Source organism: Podarcis erhardii (genome assembly GCF_964252035.2).
Source record: "Podarcis erhardii genome assembly, chromosome: 2".
NCBI lineage: Eukaryota > Metazoa > Chordata > Lepidosauria > Squamata > Lacertidae > Podarcis > Podarcis erhardii.
In genome coordinates, this window is record NC_138498.1 from 125541610 (window position 1) to 125562110 (window position 20501).

General features: G+C 46.5%; 1 protein-coding gene and 1 long non-coding RNA gene across 3 annotated transcripts in view; one reads left to right on the plus strand and one right to left on the minus strand.

Annotated features, from left to right (window-relative positions):
• LOC309334663 (uncharacterized protein) overlaps positions 1-20501 on the minus strand; it is a 95912-nt gene that overhangs the window by 21975 nt on the left and 53436 nt on the right. The window contains exon 4 of the mRNA XM_081849176.1: positions 1995-2219. Within this exon, the coding sequence (XP_081705302.1) occupies positions 1995-2219 (225 nt within the window). The remainder of the gene's footprint in view (positions 1-1994; positions 2220-20501) is intronic.
• Positions 13814-16615, plus strand: LOC309334755. 2 transcript variants are annotated; one of them, XR_014153249.1, is made up of 3 exons: positions 13814-14343; positions 14513-16446; positions 16477-16615. It is a non-coding gene; the product is annotated as an uncharacterized lncRNA (long non-coding RNA). The 2 variants fall into 2 exon arrangements; XR_014153248.1 differs by having other exon boundaries at positions 13814-16446.

The window sequence follows — 20501 nt, forward strand, 5'->3', positions numbered from 1 at the left end:
CTGCTGACCCCTGGTCTACATATTTTATCATTTAGTGATCCTATGATCCTTGTTTTTAAAAGCAAATAAAAGTTATTCCAAAAAGAAAAGAAAAAGGCAATACAGGGAGGATGGAGGATTAGGATTCAGTTCCAGAAATGTGTGTACAGAAGTCTGATCCATGGAAAATGTGTACAAGGAAGTAACCTTAAGCCTAAGCAACATACAGTGGTACCTTGGGTTACATACGCTTCAGGTTACATACGCTTCAGGTTACAGACTCCGCTAACCCAGAAATAGTGCTTCAGGTTAAGAACTTTGCTTCAGGAGGCGGTGAAGGCGGTGAAGGTCCTGTGTGAGTGCCTGGAGGCGATTGGAGGTTGGATGGCGGCTAACAGATTGAGGTTGAATCCTGACAAGACAGAAGTACTGTTTTTGGGGGACAGGAGGCGGGCAGGTGTGGAGGATTCCCTGGTCCTGAATGGGGTAACTGTGCCCCTGAAGGACCAGGTGCGCAGCCTGGGAGTCATTCTGGACTCACAGCTGTCCATGGAGGCGCAGGTTAACTCTGTGTCCAGGGCAGTTGTCTACCAGCTCCACCTGGTACGCAGGCTAAGACCCTACCTCCCCGCGGACTGTCTCGCCAGAGTGGTGCATGCTCTAGTTATCTCACGCTTGGACTACTGCAACGCGCTCTACTTGGGGCTACCTTTGAAGGTGACCCGGAAACTGCAATTAATCCAGAATGTGGCAGCTAGACTGGTGACTGGGAGTGGCCGCCGGGACCACATAACACCGGTTCTGAGAGATCTGCATTGGCTCCCAGTACGTTTCCGAGCACGATTCAAAGTGTTGGTGCTGACCTTTAAAGCCCTAAACGGCCTCGGTCCTGTATACCTGAAGGAGCGTCTCCACCCCCATCGTTCAGCCCGGATACTGAGATCCAGCGCCGAGGGCCTTCTGGCGGTTCCCTCATTGCGAGAAGTGAGGCTACAGGGAACCAGACAGAGGGCCTTCTCGGTAGTGGCGCCCGCCCTGTGGAATGCCCTCCCATCAGATGTCAAAGAGATAAATAATTACCTGACATTCAGAAGACATCTTAAGGCAGCCCTGTTCAGGGAAGTTTTTAATATGTAATGCTGTACTGTTTTTAACACTGATTGGGAGCTGCCCAGAGTGGCTGGGGAAACTCAGCCAGATGGGCGGGGTATAAATAATAAAATTATTATTATTATTATTATTATTATTATTATTATTCAGGATGAGAACAGAAATCGTGCTCCGGTGGCGCGGCAGCAGCAGGAGGCTCCATTAGCTAAAGTGGTGCTTCAGGTTAAGAACAGTTTCAGGTTAAGAACAGACCTCCAGAACGAATTAAGTACTTAACCCGAGGTACGACTGTACAGCCTATAACTTGAATCCGTATTCATGTTAATAGAAAAAAACAACAGAACTATTTGTTACATTTCAGTGGAAGAATAAGAACCAAAACTCCTTGTTTACATCTGTTATAATTGTGACTTCCTTCTATCATGTCTAATAGTTTACCAGTTTATACCATATAATTAATTGCAATCTGTTTTGTTTCTTTTTTCAGTTACATCAATACCTATCTCCTAACATTGTTCTGCATAAATATATGATATTTTAATCTTACAAATCTGTTTTCCCAAAGAAAACCCACGGTCGCTCGTGATTCATACTCCATTGGGGATTTCACCTGAGGGAAAGGGAAGCAGAGGGCTGGCCCAGCAGTGCCAGGGAGAGAAAATGACGTTGCATCGTTGCAGCTTCCGATCGGCTCTTCCCATTTCAAGAGCCAATCAAAAGTCACGCCTCAGAAGTTGAAGAGACTTCAAGAACGGATTCCAACTGTATTCCTAGCTCAAAATGCCTGCAGATTACAAAGGGGCAGGCAAGCAGGCAGGTGGAGGAGCCCAATAAACTGCTCTCCTTCTCCATCTCCATCTGCCTGCCTGCCTCCTCCCACCCCCAAACTGAGCAAGCCCTGATACCTCTTTGGCTCCCTCCATCAAGGTCCCCATTTTCACTCCCCTGGGACTCACCAGATCTCTCGGAGGTCCCTGGGAGGGAACGCTCAGAGGCTGTGGGGAGGGATGCAGGAGACAACCTGACCAGGTCAACCGTCCATCTTCCCCCTTCCATCCTCACTAGGTTTGCAGGATCCGTCTCTTTCATCCTTCCTGAGGAGTAAAGGAGCCAAAAGAAGCTGCAGGGTCCTGAGAGAGAGGAAGAAGCAAAGGAAGCCTCAGAGGCCCTGCAGGGATTCTCCTGCCCTAGATATTCTCCTGCCCCTGGAGAACCACAAACGGGGCGGCCCCTTCCCAACAGAAGCCCCATTTCTAAACATCTCCAGGATGGCATGGTCTGCACACTAGTGACCTGAGAGTAGACCTCATTGAACTCAGTGGGGATAACTGACAGAACTTGATGCAAAAACCAGTCACCGTCCTGTCCCCAAGCCTGAAAACTGCAACCCCAGAGCATGGGCAGAAAACAGCAGAGTAGCTATTACATGTAGGTGCCCCCATGCTAGGTGCTTTGTATGGAGAGCACCGTTGACTCACTTTAGAAGCCTCTCATTGCAAGCCAGGCAGATGTTGTGGCCATATATAATAATAATAATAATAATAATAATAATAATAATAATAATAATTTATTTATATCCCGCCTCTGTCAGGGGTTGCATGGGGACCAAATCTTTGGGGAAGATTTGAGGATACAATTTGCTGTTTTCTCCCTGAGCTCCTGATGGAATTTATGTGTAGTTTATTGGATCCTGAAGCCTGGAGCACCATTCCTAAGTACTTATAGTTTAAGACTTGTTCTAGTTTATGGCCTGGGAGTTCCCAGCTTCTAAGCTTTGGTTATTCCCCGAAAGCGAGAATTTAACTCACGATGTTATATCTAGTGGGCTGGATCTGGAGCACAAAGGGTCAGGTTTTGCTTGCATGAGGCCTTTGCTCCTTCTTCAGACTTATCAGTCAGGAACGTAAGAGGTCAAATCTGGAGAGTATTTCATTCTGGGCGTCTTGTGGCAGAGCACAAAAGGATTGTAATAAATTCTTTTCAGTTCTGTCAATAAGGTCATTTCCCAGATTCCTCAAGTACAAGGACCCTGGGGTGTCTGAGTTATCGGGGCCTGGTAGGGACCCCAGGATCTCCTGCAATGCGTTTGCAAAGTTTTGGTGGAAGAATATTCCCAGATAAAACAGGAGATACCCCCCCACACACACATCAATAGTTTTCCATTCACGAAAGTTGTGGGTGTGTTAAAATCTCAGACGCTGTAGCTGGCGCTATTGGGCTCCCTCGAAATTGCAGAGGTTTGTCCTACAGAGATCTGTATGGAATTTCAAAACTGATCTGATGATCCAGCAGGGAGCCTTACCAGAGAGTCCAGGATCCCACACTTCACCCCCTTGACTTCCTCCTGCAGAGCTCTCTGGTCAGGATCCAGCAACGCCCAGTCCTTGTGTGTGAAACGAAAAGCTACGTCTTCAAAACATACTGGACCCTAAGAGAGAAAGGGAGAATGAAGACCATCTTCTACACATTGCTCCGTTCTTTTCTGCCTTTTAATAGCTGCACTGTTTTAATTCTATTCTTTTCCTGCATGCTTATTTCAACATCGGAATGGAACAATTTAAATGATGGGTATTAATCTTTGTGTAAATGGGGGAATTCCACGTTGTAATAATTTTATGATTATGATTATACGGCACTCATCTTCACATAATTCTCCCATTTTCCAGATGGAAGGACCTCCTCTCTCAGCATCCCCCCCCACGTCCTCAAACCAACTTCAGGGGGCACCAGGAGGGGGAGGGGAGGGAAAGCCCCATTGTGCATTGTGAGGGGGGGAATGGTTGGTTCGTTGGCCTCCATCTGTCTTGGGAGACCATGGAAGAGAGTGCCTTTGGGAGTGAGATCCAGCTGTTGTAAGGTAACAGCGCCAGCCGTGGGTGTGGAGAGCGACAGGAGAGAGACATGTGTTGTTGCATCTGGGATAGAAGTGGTCCGGTTGTGCTGCTGCAGATGCAGAAAGGCTTCTCTTCTCCGTGTGCTCAAAGCCCCCCTCCCCAAAAATGAAGGCAGCATCTGGATCCCAAGGAAGAACAGAGCTGCAGACCTCCTGCGAACTTGCCCCCTCCCTGGCTTGGCAAAGAGGACAAAGAGGACCCTCTGCTCCCTGACTTGGGGGTCTCCCCCCACCCTGCATGATCTGAGCAGGGACCCTCATGCCCCCTCCCTGCACCCCTGGGACCCCTGAGGGGAAAGAGAGAGGGGACTCACGGAGGAAGCTTTTGCAAAGGAGAGAAAACAAAGCAGCCTCCTCTCCGCTTGCAGGAAGGGATGTGGGAGGGAGGGAATTGTCATGGAGGACCTTGACCCCCCCTCACTTCCTGTCCTCTCTAGGAATCCAGCTTTGCTCCTTTTAACCCTTGCAAAGCCGAGGGACCCTCTCCCTCTCTGCTGTTTTCCTACTTCTGCGCCTGCGCTCAAGGGGCTGCCCCCCCCCTGTGCCAAGGACTCTGCCCAAAGGAGCCCACATCTGATCCAGACTGACCGGAAGGGAGACGGGGGTGGCCAGGGGGGGGGGTTACCTTGGCTCTCCCCCTCCTTCAAAACAGAGGCTCCTGGATCCCAAGGAAAGGCTGGGATGGAGAAGAGGCTAAGAAATGGCTCCATCAAGACACCCCTCAAAAAAAACAAAACACCCTCCCGATCAGCGAGTGGGGGGGAAGAATGGAGGGGGGGGCTTCCCAGCCAGGAGATTCCTCCCCCTCCGAAAATAATCTCCCCCCCCCCCCCGCCAAGCGGACTTTCCTGCTTCTGCAGCCCAGGAAGAGAGACAGACGAGGAAATGTCCCATGCGAGGAATGAAACGCACGTGCGATCCGGGGGGGGAGGTGGAAGCCCCCCCCCCGTAAAAGCACCACAGGCAGGAAAGGCGAAGCCCAGGAGAGGGAGGGAGGGAGGGGGGCACATGCTGCTCAGGGGGCAGCCCCCCACCACCACTCTGGGACTCTTTCCCCCCTCCCCAACTCCATCCCTTCCCTGTGTTTCCTGCCAGAAAACCAGTTTATACTGGGCTCTCAGAACCATTTGACCCCGTTTCTATATAAATGATGGAGATTTCCTACTCATTAAATTTGAAAAGAAAAATACTGTTGTTTACTACGTGGCCAAAATCATTTCTAAATACAATACAACCGATTTTCAAGTGTCATATCTCAGGGGAACACCAGGATCTTGTATGTTGTTTTGCAGTTGCCAAAACCAAATTTATGAAAGGGCTCATCTCTTTATCCTTCATCTCTTTACAGTGGAACCTTGGGTTAAGAACTTAATTCGTTCTGGAGGTCCGTTCTTAGCCTGAAACTGTTCTTAACCTGAAGCACCACTCTAGCTAATGAGCTAGTTATTTAAACAAAAGTTTTTCTTCCCATGAATTTCAGTTTACAGATGGGGGGACGACATTCCACCCTCCTCTATCTTCCTCTTCTTCAGTGCATTCAAGCATTTGTTGCCCCCAGTGGAGGCGGCTGTTGGTTTATACATTGACCTGGGGAGGAACTTATGGGGCCCTACCTTTGGCATGCCGTTTAGCCACCTGCTTTGTGTACGAGTGTCCTGTCTTTCCAGGACTCCTCTGGTGATGTGGCTGGCATACAGACACCTGTTTAAGGGGGAGGCGTTAGGAGGGATGACTCCCCCCTCTGCAGAGGACACTGCAAGTTGAAGACCCTGCCTGTCTCTGTAAACTGAACTTCAGGGTAAGAAAATATTCTGCTTAAAAAATTTATTCTGATTCATTTTTTGATTGTTTTAAAGAGTTGTTTCTACCAATAATGTTAGTGTTTCAGTCTCATTATAAATCACATTCAGATTTGTTTATTTTTAAAATCCAGTCATTTCAAATATATATGTAGGAGAAATTCAAAAAGAGATTACCCACGCATAAAAACCCAAAAGAAAAGGATGCAGTCTCCAAGTGAAAAGATAGGCTTTTATTGAAATACAAATGTGCATGCAAAGAACCACATCCAAAACAATGGTTTTTAAAAAAATACACTTCCAAATTGCACATGTCATTCCTATTAACCAATCACAGAATCACAGCAATCTTAATAGTTGCAATCCAATGTCACAATAATCAACCAACCAAAATCATTTGACTCTTCAGATCAGCCCTCCTCATAATATATCATGTGATTACATATAACTATTTTCAGTGTCTTCCTTTATTAAGACTTTGTTCTAATACCGTATTTTTCGCACTATAGGACGCACCGGTCCATAGGACGCACCTAGATTTGGGGGGGGGAATAAAGGGGGAAATTTTTATTCCCCCCCCCCCCGCCTGGCGCGGGGCTGGGGCGGGGGAAGCCCGAGCTTTCCCCTCCCCCAGAAGGGGACCCAGAGCCATGCCAAAGCTGCGCGCAGCTTTGGCATCGCTCTGGGAGCTTGCGGGGCTGGGGGAGGAGGAAGCCCTCCGCCAGCCTCCAAACCATGTCGCGAGTTTGCGGGGCTGGCGACGGGGAGGAGCAGGCTTCTCCCCCCCCCCTCCCCGCCAGCCTTCTAACCACGTTGGGGGACAGCGGGATGGCGGTGTTCCGCCTCCCCGCTGTCCCCCGAGCTTGTGGGGCTGGCGGTGGGGCTCTCCAGGCTTCAGCGAAAGCCGGCATTCGCACCATAGGACGCACACACATTTCCCCTTCATTTTTGGAGGGGAAAAAGTGTGTCCTATAGTGCAAAAAATACGGTATATGTCTTCCTTTATTAAGACTTTGGCTAATTCACTAAGTGTCTTCCAATGTCCTCTTTCATCCGTCTACAAAACAGTTCAAGATGAATCACAATTGCCATGCCTAGCAGATTCTCCTTTCATGCATTCAACAGTCCCCATAGAGTCCAACACTTAATACTTTTCAGAATTCCGGAACCGACATTTGCTACGTACAGGACCTAAAAGCAGCTGGTTCTGTAATGTAAAAGGTAGGCAGGCACAGGCTCTTTCAGTTTAACTAGGCAATAGGCTAAAAAGAAAATGGAATCACCCAAATGCGGTTTTATGAAATTGTTATTTTCTCCAACGTATGCATGTTATGAAAAGGGCTGTCACCTGCAGGATGGAGCAAGATGGTCCTTCTCCTGCTCCAGAGGGTGAGACCTGAGACAATGGCTTCAAGTTACAAGAAAGGAGATCCAACTCCATATCAGGAAGTACTTTAGGACAGGAAGAGTTCTTCCAGAGTGGAAGGTGGTGGACTCTCCTTCATTGGAGTTTTTGAAGCAGAGGTTGGATGGTCATCAGTCTTGGAGGAGATCCTGAGATTCCTGCCTTGCACAGGGGCTGGACCAGGTGACACTGAGGACCCCTTCATACTCTCCCATTCTACGATTCTGTGATGGAAACTTGGGCCAGTCTTGCCACAGAAACTAGGGAGCTAAAGATGCTTCTGGCAATGGGGCAGAAGGTCATGGCTAAAGTCTTTGAGGGCAGAAACTGGAAAATACTGGAGGTTCTGTTCTTTTCTGCTGAGGCAGTATCTGCTTTGTGAGGAGGAAAGCGACAAAGATCATCAAGTGTATGAAAACAAAGCCTTATGGGGAACAGTTGAAGGAGCTGGGTATGTTGAGCCTGGAAAAGAGGATATATGAAAGCCATCTTCCAATATCTCAGAGGCTGACACATGGAAGATGGAGCAAACTAGCTCCTCCTGCTCCAGAGGGACACACTTAAACCAGTGGATTCAAGTTGCAAAAAATTAGATTCTGACTAAAAATCAGGAAGAACTTCCTGGTGATTAGAGTTGTTTGACAGTGGACTGGTCTCCCTCTGGAATTTGAGGCAAGGTGCAGCTGCACAGGTGAGGCCGACTGGTAACTCACAGCACCTGGTGGCAAGAGCCAGGAAGGGATATAAGGTCAGCATTTCCCTTCGGCTCTTTGCCACAACAACACATTTCCTGCCTTGCTGCATTTGGCTTCTTGCTTCCTGACTCTTGGACCCTTGACTTCATGACTCCTTGCTTCCTGACCCTCGGACCCTTGACTTCGTGACTCCCTGCTTCCTGATCCTTGGACCTCTGGCTTCTAGAGTCTCGTTCCTGCTCCCACTCTGCCATCTTGCCCCCGGTCTCGACGTCCTCAGCCAGGACTTCAATTGCCCGTAGACTGGACCGTGACACCTAGACAGCATCTTAAAAAGCAGAGACATCACCTTGCTGACAAAGGTCCATATAGTTAAAGCTATGGTTTTCCCAGTAGTGATGTATGGAAGTGAGAGCTGGGCCATCATAAAATCATAGAGTTGGAATAGACCACAAGGGCCATCGAGTCCAACCCCCTGCCAAGCAGGAAACACCATCAGAGCACTCCTGACATATGGTTGTCAAGGCTCTGCTTAAAGACCTCCAAAGAAGGAGACTCCACCACACTCCTTGGCAGCAAATCCCACTGTCGAACGGCTCTTACTGTCAGGAAGTTCTTTCTAATGTTTAGGTGGAATCTTCTTGTAGTTTGGAACCATTGCTCCGTGTCCGCTGCTCTGGAGCAGCAGAAAACAACCTTTCTCCCTCCTCTATATGACATCCTTTTATATATTTGAACATGGCTATCATATCACCCCTTAACCTCCTCTTCTCCAGGCTAAACATGCCCAGCTCCCTTAGCCGTTCCTCATAAGGCATCGTTTCCAGGCCTTTGACCATTTTGGTTGCCCTCCTCTGGACACGTTCCAGTTTGTCAGTGTCCTTCTTGAACTGTGGCGCCCAGAACTGGACACAGTACTCCAGGTGGGGTCTGACCAGAGCAGAATACAGTGGCACTATTACTTCCCTTGATCTAGATGCTATACTCCTATTGATGCAGCCCAGAATTGCATTGGCTTTTTTAGCTGCCGCGTCACACTGTTGGCTCATGTCAAGTTTGTGGTCAACCGAGAGACTTCCAGGTTAGCGCCATCGCCGAATGGCGGATTCCCTCCGAGCTCCGGAGGGAATCGGCTCAGCAGGGATCAGGTTCTGCCGTGCCGGCGACGCGGGGACCCTTAAAAACCACGGGTGCGAAAGCCCGTGGACTTGGTGGGCACCGTTAGCGCCCTTCCCGACCCGTGAAGGAGCCTTTTTAAAGGCTACGGAACGGGGGATGGGGAGCGGCGCGGTGCTGAGAGTCCTCTGCTTCCCCTGCTGAGCGAAGCCACATGCCATTTGACGGAGAGCGCTGACTTCTTCTTCTGAACATTTGGATTAAAACAACAACCCGTGAGTAATACGGAAATTGGACTTAAAAGGGAAATTCTTTGTCTTTTTTGAAATTCGGTACGAGCGGGGGAGGTGCAAAGAGGAAGTCCGCCTCCCCCCCACTGTAGACAACTTAAAGCAAGGATTTAACAATTAAGGTCGAGAGAAGAGCCTCTTCCTCATTGGGAAAAAGTTATTAATTCCATGAGTTAAAATTACAAGTAATTGTGCTGGAGGATAAAAGCGGATCGAGATTTAAAGTACAACCCCCCCCCCCCGGAACCGGGAGTAACCCGCTAGAGAGCCTGGGGAAGAGACGTAGAGATTTTGACAGCTGTCAAAGTAGCTGTCAAAGTGAAGTACAAAAAGAGAACTTTGTTCTGGAGACTTTGCTGGCTAGATTTGTTACAATTTGGATATAATGTGTTGAAAACAAGGAATAACAAGTTAATTTGACTTTGGGCTTGGATTTGGAAGGAAACTAAGTAACTATAACCCCTCTAGAGGGGGTTCTGGGACATTACAAGAATGGCTGTAAGTGGAAAAATACTGATGGAGTTGAACAGGACTTTTTATCTCCTGGGAAAACTTCAAGAACAGAGCACTGTTTTGTCTACAGAAGTATCTACACTGAAGGAAACAATAGAAGTATCTATTGAAAATGGAAGGGACTCGACGCAAGTTTTGGTTCCTGAACAAAAAGCTTCTGTAGCGAAATTGGAAATACTTACAACTGAACAGGGAAAGAAACTATCGCAGAAGACCAAGGAAGGCCAAGGGCCTGTCAGGAAGGACATAAAGGAAAACAGGAATTGGATCATGGAAATTTGGTTTAAATTGGACATGGAAGATGGGAGAGATCTCCCGATGGGGGGATTAGAAGACCTATGGAGTACAAATTTGAGCAAGATGGAAGTGGGAGCATTGGGGGCACTCAGGCTCAAAAGGATAGGCCTAGATGCAAGAAAAACGGATACTTTTGAGACAGCTTTTACGAGACTGGATGCCTGACATAAAAGACTATCAAAAAAACCAGCAAAGAGGAGCAGAGAGAGAATTAAGAGCCTCGGATGTGAGATTGCCAGGCTGACACTAGATAGACTGATGGATTTTGGGGATTGAAACCGGGAAAGAGGGGAGGGAAAATGGGAATCCAAAGGGGGTACAATCATATTTTGAATTTTTCTTTCTTTTTATGTGTGGTTTTTTGAAATGAATATAAAAAAGGGAAATTTGTGGAAGGGAACTGGGGTCGACCTTAGAAAAAAGATGTTTATGTTTAAAGACCATGGAATATGAAAGAGGGTACTTAAAATGAGCTAAATTGAATAAGGGGTTGAAAACGATAAGGTTAGAAATTTGGGATAGGAACTTGTTGAATTAAATAAACAGAAATGGAATACAAGAAGGGGAGGGGTGGGGAAGTCCTGGAAAGATATTATTGAAATTAAGGTTTAAAATGTAAATGTTTCTTTTTTCTTTTTCTTTTTTATTGTTCTTTTTTTTGTTGGATTTTTTACTTTTGGAAACCTCAATAAATATGATTAAAAAAAAAAAAAAAAACAAGTTTGTGGTCAACCAAGACTCCTAGATCCTTTTCACATGTACTGCTCTCAAGCCAGGTGTCACCCATCTTGTATTTGTGCCTCTCATTTTTTTTGCCCAAGTGCAATACTTTACATTTCTCCCTGTTAAAGTTCATCTTGTTTGTTTTGGCCCAGTTCTCTAATCTGTCAAGGTCGTTTTGAAGTGTGATCCTGTCCTCTGGGGTGTTAGCCACCCCTCCCAGTTTGGTGTCATCTGCAAATTTGATCAGGATGCCCTTGAGTCCATCATCCAAGTCGTTGATAAAGATGTTGAATAAGACCAGGCCCCAGACAGAACCCTGTGGCACCCCACTAGTCACTCTTCTCCAGGATGAAGAGGAACCATTGATGAGCACCCTTTGGGTTCGGTCAGTCAGCCAGTTACAAATCCACTGAGTGGTAGCATAGTCAAGACCGCATTTTACCAGCTTCTTTACAAGAATATCATGGGGCACCTTGTCGAATGCCTTGCTGAAATCAAGGTAGGCTACATCCACTGCGTTCCCTTCATCTACCAGGCTTGTAATTCTGTCAAAAAACGAGATCAGGTTAGTCTGACGTCTTATTTTTCAGAAATCCATGCTGACTATTGGTGATCACAGCATTCCTTTCTAGGTGCTCACAGACTGTTTGCTTAATGATCTGCTCCAGAATCTTCCCTGGTATTGATGTCAGACTGACTGGGTGGTAATTATTTGGGTCCTCTTTCCCCCTTTTTGAAAATAGGGACAACATTTGCCCTCCTCCAGTCTGCCGGGACTTCGCCTGTTCTCCAGGAATTCTCAAAGATGACTGCCAGTGGTTCTGAGATCACATCTGCCAGTTCTTTTAATACTCTTGGATGCAGTTCATCTGGCCCTGGAGACTTGAATACATCTAAACTAGCCAAGTATTCTTGTACTATCTCCTTAGTTATTCTGGGCTGTGTTTCCTCTGCTGAATCATTTGCTCCAAATTCTTCAGGTCAGGCATTGTTTTCTTTATCGGAGAAGACTGAGGCAAAGAAGGCATTGAGGAGTTCAGCCCTTTCTGTGTCCCCTGTTTGCATTTCACCACCTTCTCCTCTGAGTGACCCCACGGTTTCTTTGTTCTTCCTTTTGCTACGGACATACCCATAAAAGCCTTTTTTGTTGCTTTTAACCTCTCTAGCAAGCCTGAGTTCATTCTGTGCTTTAGCTTTTCTGACTGTGTCTACATGTGCTGGCTATTTGTGTGAATTCCTCTTTGGTGGTTTCCCCCCTTTTCCATTTTTTGTACACATCCTTTTTTAATCTTAACTCAGTTAAAAGTTCTTTAGATAGCCACCCTGGCTTCTTTAGGCACCTTCCATGTTTCCGTCTCATTGGTATTGCCTGAAGTTGTGCTTTTACTATCTCCCTCTTAACAAACTCCCAGCCATCATGAACTCCCTTTCCTTTTAGTATTACTGTCCATGGGATCTCACCCAGCACTTCCCTAAGTTTTATGAAGTCGGCTTTCTTAAAGTCAAGAAATTGAGTCCTAGTATGCTTGGCTGCTCCTTTCCGCTGTATAGTAAACTTCAGAAGAGCATGATCACTCGTGTCTAATGATCCTTCCACTTCTACCCCACTAACCAGGTCATCAACATTGGTTAGGACCAGATCTAAAATGGCTGTTCCTCTTGTTGCTTCTCCCACTTTCTGGACAATGAAGTTGTCTGCAAGGCCAGTGAGGAATCTGTTTGACCATATGCTCTTGGTTGAGTTTGACATCCAACAAATATCCGGGTAACTGAAGTCCCCCATTACTACTATCTCCCTTCCTTTTGCATGCTTGGCCATCTGTTCCAGGAAGGCATCATCTATGTCCTCCGTTTGGCTTGGGGATCTATAGTAAACTCCCACAATGAGGTCTCTGTTATTCTTCTCTCCCTTAATTTTGACCCAAATGCTCTCACTTTGGCTTTGAGGTTCTAAATCTTGCATCTCTTCACAGGTATACACATCTCTGACATATAACGCCACTCCTCCTCCTTTCTTGTCTGGTCTGTTTCTCTGAAATAGATTGTATCCCTCCATTATTACATTCCAATCATGGGACTTATCCCACCAGGTTCCAGTGATGCCTATTATGTCATATTTAGTTTGCTGTACCAAGAGCTCAAGCTCATCTTGTTTATTTCCCATGCTTTGTGCATTAGTGTACAGACATTGAAATCCATTAATCATTCCCCCGTGTCTCTTATTTAAGGATTTTTTCCTCCCACCACTAGGTCTGCGTGCTGTTTGCTCCATTTGGTCTATGACATTTGGATGATCATCTTCATCAATTGATAGACTCCTACCTTCAGGAGCACTGTCTCCCTGCCCCACATTAGTCAGTTTAAAGCCCTCCTGATGAGGTTTCTGAGATTTTTGGCAAAATCATTCCTCCCAACCATTGTGAGGTGCAGCCCATCGCTTGCCAGAAGTCCATCTCCAAGAAACTGCAGTCCATGATCTAAGAATCCAAACCGTTCCTGTTTATACCATTTGCGAAGCCAGCTGTTCACTTCCACTATTTTTCCCTCTCTCCCTGGGCCACGTCGTTCAACTGGGAGGACACGTGAGATGACAATTTGTGCATTTACCGTAATTTTCCCTCTATAACACGCAGATTTTTTCTCTGAAAAAGGAAGGGGAAATGTCTGTGCGTGTTATTGAGCGAATGTGTGGTCCCTGGAGCCAAATGGCAAAAAAAAAATCAGGCAAAAATCAAATCGCGCGTCTCGGAAAAGGGAAACCTGAAAAGAGGAAGTGGCTGCTTTTCTGCATTCTGCCTCAGGGTCTTACTGCCCACCCTCCTCTGTTTCCTTGCTGTGTTTGCTCAAACGGAACAAAGAGCAGGGAAAGCCCCTCCCCTCCAGGCAAGAAGAGGGGAAAGCAGAGTGAAAACATGCAGGAGGGAGAGAGAGAGAGAGAGAGAGCGCGCGCGCGCGCGCTAGCTGGCTGGCTTGGGTGGGTGGGTGGGTGGGTGGGTGAGTGGGGGAAAACTTTTGCCTTCCTTTCCTCCCTCCCGTTATACCCCTCTCCTGCATTCTTAGCCAGCTGCTTCTCTGCACACCCCTCTCGTGCTCCTTGTCCATTCTGTTTTTCCTTCCCTCCCCACTTAAAATGTGGTTAAAAAGCATGGATCCACATGGATCCTCAGGATCTTTGCATTGGGTCACCCCAAATTTACCATCAGATCACATAGCATGTCCATGGCTACAGCCTGCCCCCCCAAAATCACGCACCCACTGTTGCCTGGGGCTGCAATGGTGCAAAAATGTGGTTAAAAAGCATGGATCTACATGGATCCTCAGGATCTTTGCATTGGGTCACCCCAAATTCACCATCAGATCACATAGCATGTCCATGGCTACAGCCTGCCCCCCAAAAATCACGCACCCACTGTTGTCTGGGGCTGCAATGGTGCAAAAACGTGGTTACAAAACATGGATCCACATGGATCCTCAGGATCTTTGCATTCGGCCACCCCAAATTCACCATCAGAGCACATAGCATGTCCATGGCTACAGCCTGCCCCCCCAAAAATCACGCACCCACTGTTGCCTGGGGCTGCAATGGTGCAAAAACGTGGTTACAAAACATGGATCCACATGGATCCTCAGGATCTTTGCATTGGGTCAGCCCAAATTCCCCATCAGAGCACATAGCATGTCCATGGCTACAGCCTGCCCCCCCAAAATCACACACCCACTGTTGCCTGGGGCTGCAATGGTGCAAAAACGTGTTTACAAAGCATGGATCCACAGGGATTCTCAGGATTTTTGCATTGGGTCACCCCAAATTCACCATCAGATCACATGTCTGTGGCCACAGCATGAAGCACAAAAATGATACATCCACTGTTTCATTCAGAATGTTTTTTCCCTTGTTTTCCTCCTCTAAAAACGATGTGCGTGTTATGGTCAGGTGCGTGTTATAGAGCGAAAAATACGGTAATTGCTTCAATTTCCTGCCCAGAGCCTCGTAGTCTCTTTTGATCTTCTGGAGGCTATTGCTTGCAGTGTCATTGGTTCCCACATGAACCAAGAGGAAGGGGTATTTGTCAGTGGGTTTTATGATTCCTTGCAGTTGTTCAGTTACATCTTGGATCTTAGCCCCGGGGAGACAGCACACCTCCCGAGACATCTTGTCAGGCCCACAGATCACTGCTTCTGTTCCCCTCAGTAGGGACCCCCTATCACCACTACCCGCCTCCTCTTAGGTTTGGTTGGGGTTCTTCTGTGAGCTGTCTGTTCCAAGGTCGCCTGCACATTCCCTGAGGACTGACTTTGCTGCTCGTCTTCATATACCTGATCGACTGTAATGAGGGAGAGATCCTCAAATGGAGTCTGTTCTTCGTCTTCCATGCTAGGGGAGAGGACTTCAAAGCGATTGTGTATTTCTAAACAATCAGAGCGAACCCTGGGCCTCCTACTTCTTTGAGTCACGTTTCTCCATATATCTGGCACCTGTGTTGGTGAAGTAGCCTCCTTCTCAGGGGTGCCCCCTGTCTCCTCCTTGGTGGAGACGGTGTTCTCTGTTGCTTCCAAGAAGAGCTCCAGAAGAAGGCTGATCGCTGAAGAATGGACGCTTTTGAATTCTGGTGCTGGAAGAGACTCTTGAGAGTCCCATGGACTGTAAAAAGATCAAACTTATCCATTCTGAAGGAAATCAGCCCTGAGTGCTGACTGGAAGGACAGATCCTGAAGCTGAGGCTCCAATACTTTGTCCACCTCATGAGAAGAAAAAACTCCCTAGAAAAGACCCTGATGTTGGGAAAGATTGAGGGCACAAGGAGGAGGAGACAACAGAGGATGAGATGGTTGGGCAGTGTTCTCAAAGATACCAACATGAGTCTGACCAAAGTGCGGGAGACAGTGGAAGACAGGAGTGCCTGGCGTGCTCTGGTCCATGGGGTCACAAAGAGTCCAACACGACTAAATGACTAAACAACAACTCCGCTTGATGTTTTATCATGTTTTCAATGTTCTGTTGGGAGCTGCCCAGTGTGGCTGTGGGACACCAGCTAGATGGGCAGGGTACAAGTAATAAATTATTATTTTTTAAAAATTCTTTCAGTAGCACCTTAAAGACCAAGTAAGTTTATTCATGCATGGTATCTGAAGTAGTGTACATGCACACGAAAGCTCATACCAATAACAAACTTAGTTGGTCTTTAAGGTGCTACTGGAAGAATTCCCCCCCCCCGATCATGGCAGACCAACACAGCTGCCTACCTGTATCTGTTATTACAGTGGTGCCCCGCAAGACGAATGCCTCGCAAGACGGAAAACCTGCAAGACGAAAGGGTTTTCCGTTTGCGAGTTGCTTCGCAAGACGAATTTCCCTATGGGCTTGCTTCGCAAGAAGAAAGCCCATAGGGAAATCTCCGGGGACCTCTTTTAAATGCTGGCGGTGGGGAGCAAAGCCTTTCCCCCCCTCCAGCCTTCAGAAGAGGTCCAGGAAGGCCGGCGGGTGCCAAAAGGCTTTGCTCCCCACCGCCAGCATTTTAAAAGCTGTCCGGGATAGCAGGGAAGCGCTTCCCGCTGTCCCGGACGGCTTTTGAAGGCAGGCGGGGGGGGAGCAAAGACTTTCGCCCCCCGCCGGCCTTCAGAAGAGGTCCAGGACCTCTTCTGAAGACTCAAAGAGGTCCAGGACCTCTTCTGAAGGCTGGCGGGGGGCAAAAGTCTTTGTCCCCCCTGCCTGCCTTCCCGGGGGCTTTTAAATCGCCCCGGGACAGCGGAGAAGTCCTCCACTGTCCCGGGGTTTTTTAAAATGCTGGGTGTGGGAAGAAAAGCCCTTGTCCCCCCCCCCCAGCCTTCAGAAGAGGTCGGGGGACAGACTGTCCCCGGACCTGGTCTGAAGGCGGTTTCCATAGGAACGCATTGATTTTCAATGCATTCCTATGGGAAACCGTGCTTCGCAAGACGAAAAACTCGCAAGAAGAAAAAACTTGCGGAACGAATTAATTTCGTCTTGCGAGGCACCACTGTATTATTAGTTCTTTAAACATTCCAAGCACTGTTAGTGTTGGGAGTCATTCTTCAAAGAAACAGTAAGGATGTTTGTACCTTTAAGAACTGTTTCTGTGAGCTTTGGGCAGATTGGTTACAGCTGGTCATGATTAGGAAGGAAAACTTGCAGTTTGAACTTTGCCTGCAGGAAAAACACCCACAAGCTTTGCTGTTTGTTGCTTTGTCATAAATCTTTATTTGATTTGGGTTTGCATCGGTCTCGTGGTGTTAGTCTTCTGTCATCTGCCACCAGAGGAAAACCCCCCTCTAACAGTTATGGTTTCTCTCCTGTATGAAATTTTTGATGGGAGGTGAAACTAACCTTCCATCTGAAGCTCTTTCCACATTCCAAGCACTGATAGGGTTTCTCCCCTTTATGAATTCTTTGATGGGAAGTGAGAGCATCCTTCCGACTGAAGCTCTTTCTACATTCCAAGCATTGATAGGGTTTCTCCCCAGTATGAATTCTTTGATGGGAAGTGAGTTTACCCCTATCACGAAAGCTCTTTCCACATTCCAAGCATTGATAGGGTTTCTGACCTGTATGGGTTTTTTGATGGGTCAGGAGATGGGCCCTTTGGGTGAAGCTCTTTCTACATTCCAAGCATTGATAGGGTTTCTCCCCTGTATGAATTCTTTGATGAGCAGCGAGTTTTCCCCTCTCACGAAAGCTCTTTCCACATTCCTGGCACTGATAGGGTTTCTCACCTGTATGAATTCTTTGATGGATCGTGAGTTCGTGGCTGTGACTGAAGCTCTTTCCACATTGGAAGCATTTATATGGTTTCTGACCTGTATGAATTCTTTGATGGGAAGTGAGATTATTCTTCTGAATGAAGCTCTTTCCACATTCATGGCACTGAAAAGGTTTCTCCCCTGTATGAATTCTTTGATGGGAAGTAAGACTAGTCCTAAAATTGAAGCTCTTTCCGCATTCCAAGCACTGATAGGGTTTCTCCCCTGTGTGAATTCTTTGATGGGAAGTGAGAATTTGGCGGTTACTGAAGCTCTTTCCACATTCCAAGCACTGATAGGGTTTCTCCCCTGTATGAATTCTTTGATGGTAAGTGAGACCATTCCTCTGTCTGAAGCTCTTTCCACATTCCAGGCACTGATAGCGTTTCTCCCCTGTATGACTTATTAGATGGGAAGTGAGGCTGTGGCTCTGACTGAAGCTCTTTCCACATTCCAAGCACTGATAAGGCTTCTCCCCTGTATGAATTCTTTGATGGGAAGTGAGCTCTGAGCTCAGTCTGAATCTCTTTCCACATTCCAAGCACTGATAGGGTTTCTCCCCTGTATGAATTCTGTGATGGGAAGTGAGCTCCGAGCTCTGTCTGAATCTCTTTCCACATTCCAAGCACTTATAGGGTGTCTCCCCTGTATGAATCCTTTGATGGGTTGTCAGATTGCTCCTCTGACTGAAGCACTTTCCACACTGCAAACACTGATAGGGTTTCTCTCCTGTATGAATTCTTCGATGCAAAATGAGAGAATCCTTCCGACTGAAGCTCTTTCCACATTCCAAGCACTGATACAATTTCTCTCCACTGTGAGTTCTTTCGTTTGAAGTAAGGCTATCCCTCTGAATGAAGCTGTTTCCTTGATGGGAGGTGGACTGGGAGCTCTGACGAATGTTCTCTCCATACCCTGTATATTTACTTGACTTCTCCGCTATGTGGATTCTGTTGTGGTCCCCTTTGTTCTTCCCTTCCAATTCATCACCATCTGCAATGAAGAGAGAAGCTAATTAGAGCGTCAGGAAGATTATTCTCCATATTATTGAACGATGTTAATGAATTAAAAAATTCATTCCAGTAGCACCTTAGAGACCAACTAAGTTTGTTATTGGTATGCACTTTTGTGTGCATGTACACTTCTTCAGATACAATGAAACAGAAGTCACCAGACCCTTATATATAGTGAGAGGGTGGGGAGAGCTATTACTCAGAAGGGTGGTGGGAAAGGGTGATTGTCTGATAGGTGTGGTAAATCTGTTGAAGACTGTTAAAGACTGCAATTGGTCTTACAGGAAAAAGCAAGGGGTGAGATGGCTAAAAATAGCTACATATAACATGTATAATAAGATAAGAATCCAATGTCTGGGGGGCCACTAGGTGGCACGTTGGAAGATGGCTGACAATAACATCTCTCTGACCCATACGAGGTACTAAGGGGCTGCTATGGGAAGTATGCAGCCTTCCTAAGGATGCGGGGGGGGGGGCTCTGCCCTGCCAGCGGTGTTCACAATGCACCCCCTGATACGAGTGATGGGGGTGCCGAACACTTGGCAAAAGGCCCTTGGTGAAGTCAGATCTTCCTGACGCCGATTCCAATCAGCGTGTGCTGGTTGCTTCAGCTTGGAATTATAATTGGAAACATATGATTGGAAATGAAGCTGAAAACACATACATCAAGTAAAGCTCGAAGATAAGACTGCTGATTAATGGATCTCTGCGACCAGGAGTGATGGACGGATAAGTAAATCTTCTGATGAATTACCACAAGGAAACTGTATGTTTGGAACGAAGGGGGGGGGGTGGAGGAAAAAACTCTTTTTTTTCCTGCATGATGTGAAATAAATAACCCTTCACCCCAGAAAGAAACAAGATCGTTGCGTTTTTATGAAACACAGGCAGGATTTTAAGAACTATGTGGGACGGATTAAAACAGGAAAGAAGACTGGAGAATGGTGAGAAAAGTGGAAAATTCTTATGACGCAGTTAAAATATGGCGTCGGAGGAAGAAGGACTGGGGGAGGAGAATCAGGACTGTTTGAAAGAGAAGGAATGTTGGAATGCAAGTTTGACCTGACAGAGCCCCCAGACTCATTTGATTTATTTGAAAAATAAAGGACAGATTGGAGACTGAGCTTGTGTATGGAAGCGTTGTACAGAGGCTGTCCCTGATCGATATGATTTTTGGAAGAGTACAAAAATCCACATAGAATGCCAGCTTACAACCTGCTTGTGAAAATCATCAGAGATCGCAAAGAAAGGAATTTATGATAACAACAAGAAGAGAAAGGAAGTAATAAAGGACTATCCAGATCAAACTGGACAGAACTGTCTAATGAAAGCAGTAAGAAAGTGATGCTGTTTTGGACTCGAGCGGAGTTTGATGTATGGGCACCCCCAACAAAATTTAAAATTTGACTGTATAATTTGGAACTAATGTGATATGATAATGTGATGTGATTGGCCTGTTAATAAAAATTATTTTCAAAAAAATAAAATAATAAATAAATAAATCCAATGTCTGTATTCAGACCAGGTCTCTCCATGGCTTTAAGTTTGGTAATAAGTTGTAATTCAGCAATTTGATGGCATACATAATGTTAGAAGATGAGCAATTAAATAGTCCTGAGATGGTATTTTTGATGTTGTTGAGGCCAGTAATTAAGAATGTTAATGAATGCTTGTGATAGAGGAAGAACTGAAAATAATTAGTTATGAGGCCTTACTATAATTTTTACTACCTTTGTTAGCTAATATTTACTGATATATTACTTGGCTTTTATCTGGGATAGATAATGTTTGGCTCAGTCATGGAATTATCTTCATCTCCAAGGTCAGTCATCTCTTTGGTCAATAAAATGCAGACAAAAGCAAAAACAAAAACAACAAACCTGACAGAACTTACTTCAACTACCCTAAAAAA